Here is a 15,394-nt window from a genome sequence, read left to right on the forward strand (position 1 = left end):
CACACATGACCAATGAGTGCACAAGATGAGTTTGTGCACAGATGGAAGGCTGTCAGGCAGGTAGGCCATCCAGTTATCTGCCGCGGGCCGAGGCAGATGATTGGTCGTGCTTTTTACAGAGCCACGGCTTCCACAGATGTTTGTTTTCATGTATTTATTGTCAAAGCTTTTCATGTATTCATTGCTATCGGGATGTTAAGAGCATTCCATGGATAATAACAAAAAGTGTTTCTGAAATAAATGACCTACCCCACCTTTAACTCTAAATTAGTTTTAAAACTTTTGATCACGTGATCCCAACTCGTGTGGCCCTCATCCTCTTCCCTATTGGCCCGCTCGCTCCCGGGACGACGTCATGACGTCAGCCGCCCTGCGTCAGTGTGCAGGAATTTGCGGAAACTTCTTCACTTGTCTTTCTGCTGTTCGTCGAGGAAAAAGAGCCCGAAACTGGACAGAAAGAGGACGGAAAGAGGACAGAAGAGGACAGAAAGAGGACAGAAAGAGGAGGACATTCTCCCGGAGCTGAAGGTGAGTCTCAGGGCTTTGTTCCGGGCTGTTTTAGAGCGAAACAGACCCGGAAAGTAGTTGAGAGTTTGAGGGAAAATGGAGTCTGAGAGGAAGGCGCTGTCCGGGGCTGATCAGGACCACGGAGAGAACAACACCTTCAAACGCTTCAAACACGCTTTCAATCCCCTTCAATCTCCTTAAGTCACTCCGGAAACACTGTGTACTCACTTTATGATCTGTATGACCACTTTAAATCACGATATCATCACTTTATACCACTTTAAATCACGATATCATCACTTTATACGCACTTTTTTAACACTTTTAATAACCGACCAGGACCAAGGAGAACACCGCTAACAGAAACCCGTCATTACCACGGTCACTTTAACCACTTTTAATCACTTTATAATCACTTTAGACTCAGTTTAAATATCCTTATTACCACTTTAAACTCTTTATAACCACTTTTAATCACTCTGAACCACTTTAAATATCTTTACAATCACTTTAGACTCAGTTGAAATATCCTTATTACCACTTTAAACTCTTTATAACCACTTTAAATCACTTTAAAAACTGTGGGTGTGGGTGTGTCGCTGTCTCTCGGCCTGGTGCTGCTCTAAAATGGCCGCCACGCTTCACAGTTTCCACATCTGTTTCTCTAACATCTTCTACTTAAAGGTGGGGTAGGTAAGTTTGAGAAACCGGCTCGAGATACACTTTTTGTTATATTCCATGGAATGCTCTTAACATCCCGATAGCAATGAATATTTTAAGTGCTTTGACAAAAAATCCATAAAAAATGTCATCTGTGGAAGCCGTAATACTGTAAAAAGTACAACCAATCATTTGAGCCGGCCCGGCTCAAATAACTGGATGGCCTACCTGCCTGTCAGCCTTCCATCTGTGCACACATTTATCTCGTGCCCTCATTGGTCATGTGCGCGTTCGTGTGTGTTGGAGGAGGGGCAGATCTTTTCCGGTTGTGTATTTTCAAATTCTAGCGCACTCGAGCTGGTTTCTCCAAAATTACCTACCCCACCTTTAAGGTCTATATTTAAAGGGGACCTATCATGCAAAATGCACTTTTGTACGTCTTTTATACATGAATATGTGTCCCCGGTGTTCCAGGGAACCCACCAAGTGTCAGAAAACACAACCCTCTCTATTTTCCTCCATACCCAAATCTCTAAAAAAGGGGCTGCAACGGATCTGATAAAAACTGATCCAGATTTGAACTTGTGGCGCTACGGCTATTGGGCCAACTCCACCAATCAGGAGGAGACAGCCACGGCCATTGCCGTTCGAAAGCGCTGGAGACGCTGTAGTACATATGCCAGGCCAGTAGATGGTGCTGTTCTCACTGAATCTGCCCTTGCAAAAACAGAGCTACAAATTGAGCAAAATGAGGCAGAGGGGGGGGGGTTCAAATGTGAAAAGTGACGCGGGGCTCCGTTGGCGGGGCCCAGCGCCCCTCCAAGACAATGGTAGGGGAAACACTGTAACTAACTAATAGATGGCGTGTTATAGTAGATTATCAGTGAGGTAATTAATGATCAATAATACAAATCTGTATTATTCTTACTCGGTAGGATTATAATCAGAGTTGTAAAAACATGTTTTAAACCTGGTGTTTTATCTTCCCTTTTTAATCTCTCATCAAACCAAGTACTCAGATTATTCACTGGAGTAGAAGTACTGATACTAGGGCTGTGCGATTATGGCAAAAATCATAATCACGATTATTTGGGTCAATAATTGATATCACGATTATTAAATACGGTTATTCATTGACTTTGAAAAAATCCATTTATTGAACTTTAAAACAAATACAAATAATAATTTGAACAGTATCTTTTTAACTGTTGATTACCCTGAACGTATAATGCAACTGAAAAACCAATACAAAAATAAATAAAATAAATGATACATTTAAATAAATAATATCAAAATAATAAATACCAATAAACAAGATCAACAAATATTTTGGAGCGCACTTCCACAAGCTACTAAACATATATAAATATGATAAATACAAATAAATGAGACCAAAATTAATTAGATCAAATATGTTGCAGTGCACTGTCACAACCTAGCAAAGCAAAATAATTGTTTTTTTCGATTATGTTGTTTTCGTAATTGTGGCAGGCCAAAATCGTAATTGCGATTAAAATACGATTAATTGCACAGCCCTAACTGATACTACGGTGTACAAATACTCTGTTACAAGTGAGAGTAATGCGAGAAGGGTACTTAGGTACAAGCTTTGAAAGGTCTCCTATCCTGCAAAAGACACAAAGTGATGTCTTCTCTACATCACCATGTGTCCCCGGTGTGTCAGGAGACTCACTAAGTGTCAGGAAATAAACCCCTCTCTTCCTCCGTACCCACATCTCTAAAATGGGGGAACAACGGAGCTGAGAGAGAGAAAGAGTTTGAGCTCCATACTGTTTCAGAGAGAATCCTTGATGTGGTTTGGAACATGATATGAAGTTTCATCACGGCAGCGTTTAGCTGAGTTTCTGCTGGGAGAGTTCTCCTGATGAGATCTCTCTCTCTAAAGCTACAGACCCAGAGACATGTCCTTAGTAACAGCTGGAAGAGAGGGGGGGGGGCTATAAGGATCTGTTTGGGGTTAGGAGCAGAACACTTCAGAGACATGTCCTTAGTAACAGCTGGAAGAGAGGGGGGGGGGGGCTACAAGGATCTGTTTGGGGTTTGGAGCAGAACACTTCAGAGACATGTCCTTAGTAACAGCTGGAAGAGAGGGGGGGGGGGCTACAAGGATCTGTTTGGGGTTTGGAGCAGGGCACTTCAGAGACATGTCCTTAGTAACAGCTGGAAGAGAGGGGGGGGGGGCTACAAGGATCTGTTTGGGGTTTGGAGCAGGGCACTTCAGAGACATGTCCTTAGTAACAGCTGGAAGAGAGGGGGGGGGGGCTACAAGGATCTGTTTGGGGTTTGGAGCAGGGCACTTCAGAGACATGTCCTTAGTAACAGCTGGAAGAGAGGGGGGGGGGGGCTACAAGGATCTGTTTGGGGTTTGGAGCAGAACACTTCAGAGACATGTCCTTAGTAACAGCTGGAAGAGAGGGGGGGGGGGGGGCTATAAGGATCTGTTTGGGGTTTGGAGCAGAACACTTCAGAGACATGTCCTTAGTAACAGCTGGAAGAGAGGGGGGGGGGGCTACAAGGATCTGTTTGGGGTTTGGAGCAGAACACTTCAGAGACATGTCCTTAGTAACAGCTGGAAGAGAGGGGGGGGGGGGGCTACAAGGATCTGTTTGGGGTTTGGAGCAGGACACTTCAGAGACATGTTTTTATATCTGAGAGCTTTGATATGCCTAAAGACAGTATAACAGGAGACCTTTAATTCAGTTTCTTCCTCTCTGTGTCCCCAGCTTCTCTCCTGAGGAAGTCAACATGGCCGCTCAGACACTGTTCCCGGTGTTTCCTGCTGACGGGGGTCACAGCGAGCTGCCCCCCCCCCCAGCTGGTGTTTCCTGCTGACGGGGGTCACAGCGAGCTGCCCCCCCCCCAGCTGGTGATGCTGGCCAACGTGGTGGCGGCGGGGGAGGGGGGGGCCGAGGAGGAGAAGGAGATGATGGAGCTGAAGACGGTGGGCTGCAGCTACTCCGACAGCGAGGAGGAGAGCATCATCAGGTGGGAGCTGCTGGTTGTTAGTAGTAGTAGTTGTTGTTGTTGTTGTTGTTGTTGTTGTTAGTAGTAGTAGTAGTTGTTTTTTTGTTGTTAGTAGTAGTAGTTGTTAGTTGTTGTTGTTGTTGTTGTTAGTTGTTGTTGTTGTTGTTGTTAGTAGTAGTTGTTGTTAGTAGTAGTAGTTGTTAGTTGTTGTTGTTGTTGTTAGTAGTAGTAGTTGGTTGTTGTTGTTAGTAGTTGTTTTGTTTTTGTTGTTAGTAGTAGTAGTAGTAGTAGTTGTTGGTTGTTGTTAGTAGTAGTTGTTGTTGTTGTTACTAGTAGTAGTAGTAGTTGTTGTTGTTGTTGTTAGTAGTAGTTGTCAGTAGTAGTTGTCAGTAGTAGTTGTCAGTAGTAGTAGTCGTTGTCAGTAGTTGTCAGTAGTAGTAGTCAGTAGTAGTTGTCAGTAGTAATAGTAGTAGTAGTCAGTAGTAGTTGTCAGTAGTAATAGTAGTAGTTGTCAGTAGTAGTAGTTGTCAGTAGTAGTTGTCAGTAGTAATAGTAGTAGTTGTCAGTAGTAGTTGTTAGTAGTAGTAGTAGTAGTTGTCGTTGTCAGTAGTAGTTGTCAGTAGTAGTTGTCAGTAGTAATAGTAGTAGTTGTCAGTAGTAGTAGTTGTCAGTAGTAGTTGTCAGTAGTAGTTGTCAGTAGTAATAGTAGTAGTTGTCAGTAGTAGTTGTCAGTAGTAATAGTAGTAGTTGTCAGTAGTAGTAGTTGTCAGTAGTAGTAGTAGTAGTTGTCAGTAGTAGTAGTTGTCAGTAGTAGTTGTTAGTAGTTGTCAGTAGTAATAGTAGTAGTTGTCAGTAGTAGTAGTTGTCAGTAGTAGTAGTAGTAGTAGTAGTTGTCAGTAGTAGTAGTAGTAGTTGTTAGTAGTAGTAGTAGTAGTTGTCAGTAGTAGTTGTCAGTAGTAATAGTAGTAGTTGTCAGTAGTAGTAGTTGTTGTTGTTGTTGTTAGTAGTAGTTGTCGTTGTCAGTAGTAGTTGTCAGTAGTAGTAGTTGTCAGTAGTAGTAGTTGTCAGTAGTAATAGTAGTAGTTGTCAGTAGTAATAGTAGTAGTTGTCAGTAGTAGTAGTTGTCAGTAGTAGTAGTAGTAGTTGTTAGTAGTTGTCAGTAGTAGTTGTCAGTAGTAGTAGTAGTAGTAGTAGTAGTAGTAGTTGTCAGTAGTAGTAGTTGTCAGTAGTAGTAGTAGTAGTAGTAGTTGTCAGTAGTAGTTGTCAGTAGTAGTAGTAGTTGTCAGTAGTAGTTGTCAGTAGTAGTAGTAGTAGTTGTCAGTAGTAGTTGTTGTTAGTAGTAGTTGTCAGTAGTAGTCAGTAGTAGTTGTCAGTAGTAATAGTAGTAGTTGTCAGTAGTAGTAGTTGTCAGTAGTAGTAGTAGTAGTTGTCAGTAGTAGTTGTTGTCAGTAGTAGTTGTCAGTAGTAGTAGTAGTTGTCAGTAGTAGTTGTCAGTAGTAGTTGTTGTTAGTAGTAGTTGTCAGTTGGTAGTAGTAGTAGTAGTAGTAGTAGTAGGTAGCAAGGAACAGACCAGCTACTGAGAACTGGTCCTGTCCGAGTCTTTTTTTTCAAGGTTAGGGTTAACCCAATAGTGCAAGAACACTAACCAGTAAACACTAACTGTTGTCTCCACATTCTGCTCTCTTGATGCTCAGCTACAGCTATGATAACCAGAACCACAGGGAGGTGTGTATCGTTGAATATCCTGAGTCTCCCAGGATCAGCTCCGCGGTGGCAGGAGACGACTCGGAGGAGAACGGGGACAAAGCTGAGGAGAAAGCTGAGGAGAAAGCTGAGGATCTGTCCCGCCCCCCCGTCGTACCCAAAACCCCCCCACCAGATCCCCGCCCTCTCCCAGAGCCCCGCCCCCCCCCCCGGATGGCACCAAAAAGAAGAAGCCCTTCCACTGCAAGCCCTGCCGCTTCCAGGCCTCGAGCGAGCGGGAGTTCGTGGAGCACCTGGGCTCCCACGGGGCGAGCAAGATGAGGGTGGTGGACCGGGTGGAGGGCCGCAGCAGGGGGGAGAGCGGGACCGGGGGGGATGGAGAGACCACCGAGGGAGAGGGGGAGAGCGGGGGGGAGGGGGACATCAAAGGGCTGATCCGCTGTGAGCGCTGCGGATACAACACCAACAGATACGACCATTACATCGCTCACCTGAAGCACCACAGCAAGGAGGGCGAAGACCACAGGTGAGACACACATTACCACCACACTATATTAACTGAAGCTGACCAGGTGAGACACACATTACCACCACATTATATTAACTGAAGCTGACCAGGTGAGACACACCTGATCAGCTTCAGTTACACCCAGATACCACTGAGAGGGTTCAGGGGCAGGAAGAGAACTCAATAGGCGCGTTCACACCGGAGTACTTTTCCCACAATAGTTCATCAGAACTCAGATATATTTGCGTTCACACCAAAAAGCCCCCTGAACTAAATTAGTTCATCAGAACCATTTTTACCCCCTTTTCAGTCCCTGCTAGAGAGCAGGGACTGAAAAGGGGGTAAAAATGGTTCCTATGTCTGATTGGCTGGGCGGATTGCAAACCACGCCCCGTAAAACTCCCAAAAGGTTTTGTGAAGCTGCCATTTTATTATCCTCACATTAGAATTATTAGCATTAGCCCAGTGCACAAACGCAGCGAGACTAACTTATGGCAACACAAAAGAAAACATGGGAGCAGTGGAGATGAGGAGGTGTCGGCGTTCTGGCGATTTACTCGGAAGGCTTCAGTAGAAGCTGCTGGGAGTCCCAGCAGCTTCTACTGAAGCCTTCCCCAACTCCGGGGACTTCCGGCCGGGGACTCCGGGTGGCAGTATACGCCGTGAAGTGGTTTGCGGCCTGCCAGTAAACCCAAAGCAGAAGAAGAAGAAGTGACGTCAGCGGCTTCATTTGCCTAATCCTCCCCCAGGAACTCATTGCGGTGTGAACGCGATCTGCTTTAGTTCATCAGAACTAAAAGAGTTCTCATGAACTGAGTTCTCATGAACTATTGTGGGAAAAGAACTTGGTGTGAACGCCCCAAAAGAGGACGTGCAGACGCTGTGTCTTTATACTAAGTGTGTGTGCTGTGTCCCTACAGGGTGTTTATACTAAGTGTGTGTGTTGTGTGTCTGCAGGGTGTTCAAGTGCACGCTGTGTCCCTACACCACGGTCAGTCAGTACCACTGGAGGAAACACCTGAGGAATCACTTCCCCAGCAAACTGCACACCTGCAGCCAGTGCTCATACTTCTCTGACCGCAAGAGCAACTACATCCAGCACATCAGGACACACACAGGTACACACACACACACACACACACACACACACACACACACACACACACATACACACACACACATACACACACGCACACATACATACACACATACATACATACATACATACATACATACATACATACATACATACATACACACACACACACAGGTACTCACACATACTGCATACTACATGGCTTTGTGCGTATCTTGCGGTGTGAGCTGAGCTGTGTGGTTTCTGTATTTCTCTGAACAGATTTTGGTCTGGAGGTTTTAAAGTGCTTTCAGATAAAGATGTGTTGTTTCCTTCGTAGCAGAGTCTTGATAACTATGTTGTGTGTGTGTCGTACAGGTGTGCGTCCCTTCCTGTGTCTGTACTGCGATTACTCCAGTTCTCAGAAGACCCACCTGACCCGCCACATGAGGACTCACTCCGGTAAGAGGTCCACACTCTAGTGTAGTAGTAGCATTAGTAGTAGCTGTTAGCATTAGTAGTAGCAGTTAGCATTGGTAGTAGCTGTTAGCATTAGTAGTAGCAGTTAGTAGTAGTAGTAGTATTAGTAGTAGTAGTAGTAGTAGTAGTAGTTGTTGTTAGCAGTTGTAGCATTAGTTAGCAGTAGTTGTTGTTAGCAATAGTAGTAATTTTATTAGTAGTAGCAGTTAGTGTTAGTTAGCATTAGTTAGCAGTATTAGCATTAGTAGTAGCAGTTAGTGTTAGTTAGCATTAGTTAGCAGTATTAGCATTAGTCAGCAGGAGAATCATGTGATTGCTGATGAGGTCATGTGTTCTCTCTCACTGTTAACATGTCTGTGTTGCTCTCACTGAAGCGCTCGCTGTTGGATTAACATGGTAACGTGACACGCAGTACAAGTACATGCTGTGTGTACCTGTGTTGTGTTGTGTACCTGTGTTGTGTACCTGTGTTGTGTACCTGTGTGTGTTGTGTACCTGTGTGTGTTGTGTACCTGTGTTGTGTACCTGTGTGTGTTGTGTACCTGTGTGTGTTGTGTACCTGTGTGTGTTGTGTACCTGTGTGTGTTGTGTACCTGTGTGTGTTGTGTACCTGTGTGTGTTGTGTACCTGTGTGTGTTGTGTACCTGTGTGTGTTGTGTACCTGTGTGAGTGTCCCCACTGAAGCAAGCCTGACAGAATGAACATAGAACAATAGAATAGAGGAAACCACTGTGCAGTAATCAGTGTTGGTGCTTTGGTATGTAACGCGTTACAAAAGTAACGAGTAGTTACAGTTAGTAGTATATTACTTTTGCTGTCACAAGTGAATGTAACGCAGGTTACTAATGAAATGTGGGTAATATCCTACCGTTTACAATTCTCAGTAACGCAGTAGTACAACACATTTTTTAACACGAAATTTAATGTTGTTTTGTTTTTTTAAGAATTCACCAACATCGCCCCATTCCGACACCAGAGAAAATGGCTTGCCGGTAGATTATAGGAATAGTAAACCTGGTGTTTACGTAATCAGGTCAGGCTGATCTTGATGAGCATGAAGCGGTGTTCTTTTCCCCATTAATGGACCAAGTCGCCTGCACATTATCCCGCTTACTACACGGCCAGATACTAAACAAACTAAGGAATCGACTCCCAATATTAATTGAAATGATTTTATTGACTTAAAATGATCATATTTCTTCCGCTAAGAAAAAAAAAAAACTCCGTTCCACGGCGCACCAGCGGCTGGAACTGCGACAACAACTTTACGGCAGCACTGTCCAACTCTGTTCACAGTTTCTGATCCACTAACAAGTCCTTAAACTCTGCAGAGCCCACACCGTGTTCCTGTTAGTGTTTACTTCCTCTCTGCCTTCTTCTGTTCATTTATCTGACGTCTTTTACCCTCTTTTCCTTTCTCTTTCTTGATCCTCCTTAGCAACGGAATTGACCAATCAGAATCGAGTATTCAACTAAGCCGTGTAATAAAAGTTGTTAGTAGCCTTAAGGGCCTACACAGTTGCTGCACTAAACTACATTTTAGCATTTAAAATACCTAGCCATTATTTTGCGGTTATTTTGGTGAAAGTAACTCAAAAGTAATATAAAAGTAGTTTAACTCATTACATTTCAGAGACAGTAATATTGTAATCTAACTTATTACTTAAAAAGACAGTAATAAGTAATATGTACTGTATTACATTTTGAAAGTAACTTGCCCAACACTGGCAGTAATGCAGATGGAGTAATATATATATATATACATGTCAGATAAATACAATAATCTAATGCTGCAGAGACAGTGAGTGCACGAGTCTGTAAACATGCAGACAGAATCAGAAGTGAAATAGTGCTGTAGTGATCAGATGAGAGGTTCTGAAGGCATGACTGCATGAAGATGCTGCTGCATGAACCCCTCTGCTGTCTCACCTGTACCCTCACATCACTTCCTGTTTGACCTCCTCTTTACTTCCTGTGTGCAGGTGAGCGTCCTTTCAAGTGTGAGACTTGTAACTACCTGGCGGCGAACCAGCACGAAGTGACCCGCCACGCCCGGCAGGTCCACAACGGACCTAAGCCTCTGTCCTGCCCGTACTGCGAGTACAAGACCGCCGACCGCAGCAACTACAAGAAGCACGTGGAGCTGCATCTCAACCCGCGGCAGTTCGTCTGCCCGCTCTGCAAGTACGCCGCCTCCAAGAAGTGCAACCTGCAGTACCACCTGAAGTCCAGGCACGCCGGCTGCGGAGTGGTGCTGGACGTCTCCAAGGTCAAGCTGCGCAACAAGAAACACGGTAACGAGGAACACGCTGAATCCAGAACGGGCAAGATGGACCATTCATCCGGTGTGGACGACGAGGACGACGTGGACGACGTGGACGAGGACGTGGAGTCGAGCCCCATCAATCTGTCAATCAAGCCCAGCGTCAACCAACCGCTGCAGAGCGAGGTGCCGGACAAGGCTCCGAAGAAATCCACCAACCCTCCTGAGAAAGAGAAGGTTCTGAAGGGGAAGGTGGAACCAGAGAAGAAGGTCACAAGGCAGAAGAAGAACCTTCTAGAGGCAGAGACTCCCATCCCAGAGAAGGTCAGGAGACGTGTCAAGAAACTGCCGGTGGAGAAAACCACCACCAAGGACCAAGCTCCAGGAACTGAAGAGCCACAGAGACCAGAGGAGGAAGAGGAGCGGATCCCTGAGAGGAAGAAGAACAATGGGAAAGAGAACAAAGGCCTCAGTAAGCCGAGGAAGTCTGCGTCAAAGAAGTCTGAGGAACCAGAACCAGTTAAAGAACCTGAGCAGAGCCCAGTCTCTCCTGAGGAACCAGAACCTGAGCAGAGCGCAGTCTCTCCTGAGGAACCTCATAAGGTCAGGAAGAGGAAGGCAGTGGAAGCTCTGGACCTCTCCAAGAAGTCCTCGTCTGAGACTCCATCCAAGACCCGGAGAGGGAAGAGACCCGCTTCAGAAGAAACCAAGAAGACCAGCGAGACGACCCGGGCCCCAAGAGGGTCCAACGGGACGAGTCCTGGGAACACCAGGAAGACCAAGAAGACCAAGAAGTCCTCAGACCTTCAACAAACCGTGAAGGCAGAGAAGGACCAGAAGACTTCATCCTCCAAGACAGGAACCAGACCCTCCAAGACAGAAACCACACCCTCCAAGACAGAAACCACACCCTCCAAGACAGAAACCACATCCTCCGAGCCCTGCCTGACAGAAACCACATCCTCCAAGACAGAAACCACATCCTCCGAGCCCTGCCTGACAGGAACCACATCCTCCAAGACAGAAACCACATCCCCCGAGCCCTGCCTGACAGAAACCACATCCTCCAAGACAGAAACCACATCCTCCGAGCCCTGCCTGACAGAAACCACATCCTCCAAGACAGAAACCACATCCCCCGAGCCCTGCCTGACAGGAACCACATCCCCCGAGCCCTGCCTGACAGGAACCACATCCTCCAAGACAGAAACCACATCCCCCGAGCCCTGCCTGACAGAAACCACATCCTCCAAGACAGAAACCACATCCTCCAAGACAGAAACCACATCCCCCGAGCCCTGCCTGACAGGAACCACATCCTCCAAGACAGAAACCACATCCTCCAAGACAGAAACCAAATCCTCCGAGGCAGAAATCAAATCCTCCGAGCCCCGCTTGACAGGAACCAGACCCTCCAAGACAGGAACCAGATCTTCTGAGACAGGAACCAGCCCTGCGAAGAAGAAGAGGAAGGTCTCAGCGGTTGAAACCCCTCCACCAGTTCCTGAACAGCCTCTGAAAGAAACCTCAGAGGAGATGGAGGTTTCCCCCCCCTGCAGCTCCGGTGAAGACACGCCTTCTCTGGCTGAAAACCGCCCTGCGCCCACGTTCGTTAAACCCCCCCCGCCCTCTCTGGTGCTTCCAGGCCCGCGCAGCAAACCCTCGGACGCAGAGGAGGACGAGGGGGTCCACAGCAGCCAGGAGGGGGGCAGCGACATCAGCGACAGCGCCTCCGAGGGCAGCGACGACTCCGGACTCAACGGAGCCCGGTCAGGAAAGATGGCCAACGACCCGGAGACGCCCACCGACGAGATCCCCACCCCCACGGAGCTCAAGAGCCACCTGTGCATCTTCTGCGACCGCACCTTCCCCCTGGAGGTGGTCTACCGGCGCCACCTGAACCGGCACCTGGTCAACGTGTACTACATGCATGACGGCACCGCCAGGGCCCAGACCTGAGGACCTCCGTCTCCTTAAGACTGTCATCTGGACCATTAACAGTGAGCTCTGTGAGCTGGACTCTGACCTGGGACTACTTTCCTGTCTTGACCTGGGACTGCTTTCCTGTCTTGACCTGGGACTACTTTCCTGTCTTGACCTGGGACTACTTTCCTGTCTTGACCTGGGACTACTTTCCTGTCAAGCTCCTGTTGTTACAGGGTTGTGAACATTAACGGACAGGTGGAGTCCCTGAACTCACCGATCCGTGGTGAACCCCCCCCCAGTCACAAAGTGCCAAAACACCTTATTTTCCAGGCCTTATTCTTTAAGAGTTCCTTTGTTTAAATGTGAATTGATGAAGAGGATCTCCCCCTGCTGGGCGTCCCTGAGCGCCGCCTGGCAGGCTCATGTTTCCCTGCTTCCCTCAGACAGACCGCAGTTAGGGCTGAGAGAGTTACAGGTGATGTTAGGACACTCAGAAAGATTATTTTTGTATTGCTGAGAAACGCTTTTTGTTTTTGAGGGTTATCCCCCTGACGATTAACTGAGATGTTACAAGGTGTGTGAGGGCTGCTTTAGGTCAGAGAAGGATACAGAGCAGAGGAAGGAGGGTCACACCCAGAGATGAAACTCTGAGGTTAAATTGATTAATTTAGGAGAGAAGACTCAGATTTTAAAATAAAGAATCTGGAAAAATATATTAATTTTTTCGTCCGATTTCAGTTTACTTGTTTTTCTCCAGAAATGATTAACTTGTTTTCCTCTGAATCTTGTTGTTATTTACCTTCTCCGTCATGTTGTCCTTCAGATCTCACCTTGTGTCTTCATGTGTATCTGGAACCAGCTCTGAACTCTGTGTGTTTGAGTTATAAACCTTAAGATGAGATAACTGAAGGATCAAATCATAGTTTTATTTAAAACGCAGTGCCTTTGACAATCAGCTGCTCCATGTCCATCAGACAGGCGGAGGGATCTGCTGTTGTGATGAGGATCAGCTGCTCCATGTCCATCAGACAGGCGGAGGGATCTGCTGGCGTGATGAGGACCAGCTGCTCCATGTCCATCAGACAGGCGGAGTGATCTGCTGTCGTGATGAGGACCAGCTGCTCCATGTCCATCAGACAGGCGGATTGATCTGCTGTCGTGATGAGGACCAGCTGCTCCATGTCCATCAGACAGGCGGATTGATCTGCTGTCGTGATGAGGACCAGCTGCTCCATGTCCATCAGACAGGCAGAGGGATCTGCTGTCGTGATGAGGACCAGCTGCTCCATGTCCATCAGACAGGCGGAGGGATCTGCTGTCGTGATGAGGTGTCAATAATACAGTGCAATATAAACCAAAGCTCTCTGCTCTCACCTTCATCATCGTCAGCTGTCTCACCTTCATCATCGTCAGCTGTCTCACCTTCATCATCAGCTTCTCATTATGGACCACCTGGCTCTTCCTGTGTTACACATTTCTGCTGTCATCTATCTCTGTGTATAATACTGCATACTGTGTGTATAATGCTGCATACTGTGTGTATAATGCTGCATACTGTGTGTACTGTGTGTATAATACTGCATACTGTGTGTACTGTGTGTATAATACTGCATAATACTGCATACTGTGTGTATTATACTGCATACTGAGTGTACTGTGTGTATAACACTGCATACTGAGTGTACTGTGTGTATAATACTGCATACTGTGTGTATAACACTGCATACTGAGTGTACTGTGTGTGTATAACACTGCATACTGAGTGTACTGTGTGTATTATACTGCATACTGAGTGTATAATACTGCATACTGTGTGTACTGTGTGTATAATACTGCATACTGTGTGTATAATACTGCATACTGTGTGTATTATACTGCATACTGAGTGTACTGTGTGTATAACACTGCATACTGAGTGTATAACACTGCATACTGAGTGTACTGTGTGTATTATACTGCATACTGAGTGTATTATACTGCATACTGAGTGTACTGTGTGTATTATACTGCATACTGTGTGTATTATACTGCATACTGAGTGTATAATACTGCATACTGAGTGTATCTGTGATTACAGTAAACATCTGAGGATAAACCTGCTGTCTTTTTTTATTCGTCAATGACTTCAGTAAACAGCCTTACTCCTGCAACACAGTGACATCACTCTGTAACACAGTGACATCACTCTGTAGTGACATCACTCTGTAACACAGTGACATCACTCTGTAACACAGTGACATCACTCTAGTGACATCACTCTGTAGTGACATCACTCTGTAGTGACATCACTCTGTAACACAGTGACATCACTCTGTAACACAGTGACATCACTCTGTAGTGACATCACTCTGTAACACAGTGACATCACTCTACCTCGTAGGGTTGCAAAATTCCGGGAATTTTCAAAGATGGAAAGTTGGCTCTTGATAGGGAACTTAAATATAGTTGGGGAAAGTATATTTAAGCATAATCTTGACTAAAACAAACATACCATTCAAGTACACTTGAATATCCATGCCATAGCACACTGCTTACTGCATGGCTATTGAGACCACACCCCCTACAGGCACTGTGCATGCCTCCATCACATGCACACATGATTTCGAGAAGACTGAATCACACTTTTGAGCCCAAAGCACAAGACGAATGAAGCCACATCTTTTCATTTCACATTTTGAATGGGACTTTGTGGGGATATTTGGATGGGGGGTGCATTTTTGTTCATATTTTAATGAGTGGGGTTGGGGGGTATCAGTAATATTGAACTCAACATTCCTGTTTTTGTTCTTCAATGAAACAAATAATTGTTCAATAAAATAATTAAAACTTGTTCTGTTCTACTTTAAAAAAAAAAGACATTTAAATTAAAAATAATCTGTTGAAATGTCATGTTTTTTTGTTTAATTTTGCATCGAATATTTCCAAAATTCACCAGCTTAACTTCCCATGGAAACTTTACGGAAACTTTCCGCCCCTTTGCAACCCTAGTACCTAGTGACATCACTCTGTACCTAGTGACATCACTCTGTAACACAGTGACATCACTCTGTACCTAGTGACATCACTCTGTAACACAGTTACACTGTAAATTAGATGTGAGCTGTGCTCTTAGTGCTGATGAGCTTATCTCCATGTTTGACTCGACATGTACCCTAACACTGGAATCTGTTGCTCCTTTTACGCTTAGACGCACCAAAGTTCTATCAGAGCCGTGGCTCAATGACTGTACTCGTGCTCTCAGACGCGCTTGCAGGCGTGCAGAGAGAAAATGGAAAAAAGATAAACT

The 15,394-nt window shown here is 45.7% G+C and overlaps 1 protein-coding gene across 1 annotated transcript; it reads left to right on the plus strand.

The window, feature by feature from the left end:
• The first annotated feature begins 401 nt into the window (after window positions 1–401).
• Window positions 402–12,187, plus strand: rest (RE1-silencing transcription factor). The gene is given in 8 exon segments (XM_034130703.1): window positions 402–528; window positions 3,912–4,173; window positions 5,847–6,064; window positions 6,067–6,382; window positions 7,322–7,482; window positions 7,818–7,901; window positions 9,902–11,264; window positions 11,295–12,187. Coding segments are annotated over 7 exon segments (3,105 nt in total). The 5' UTR covers window positions 402–528; window positions 3,912–4,057; the 3' UTR covers window positions 12,142–12,187.
• Window positions 12,188–15,394: the final 3,207 nt, after the last annotated feature.

The sequence above is a fragment of the Trematomus bernacchii genome, unplaced genomic scaffold (assembly GCF_902827165.1).
Source record: "Trematomus bernacchii unplaced genomic scaffold, fTreBer1.1, whole genome shotgun sequence".
NCBI classification, from domain to species: Eukaryota; Metazoa; Chordata; class Actinopteri; order Perciformes; family Nototheniidae; genus Trematomus; species Trematomus bernacchii.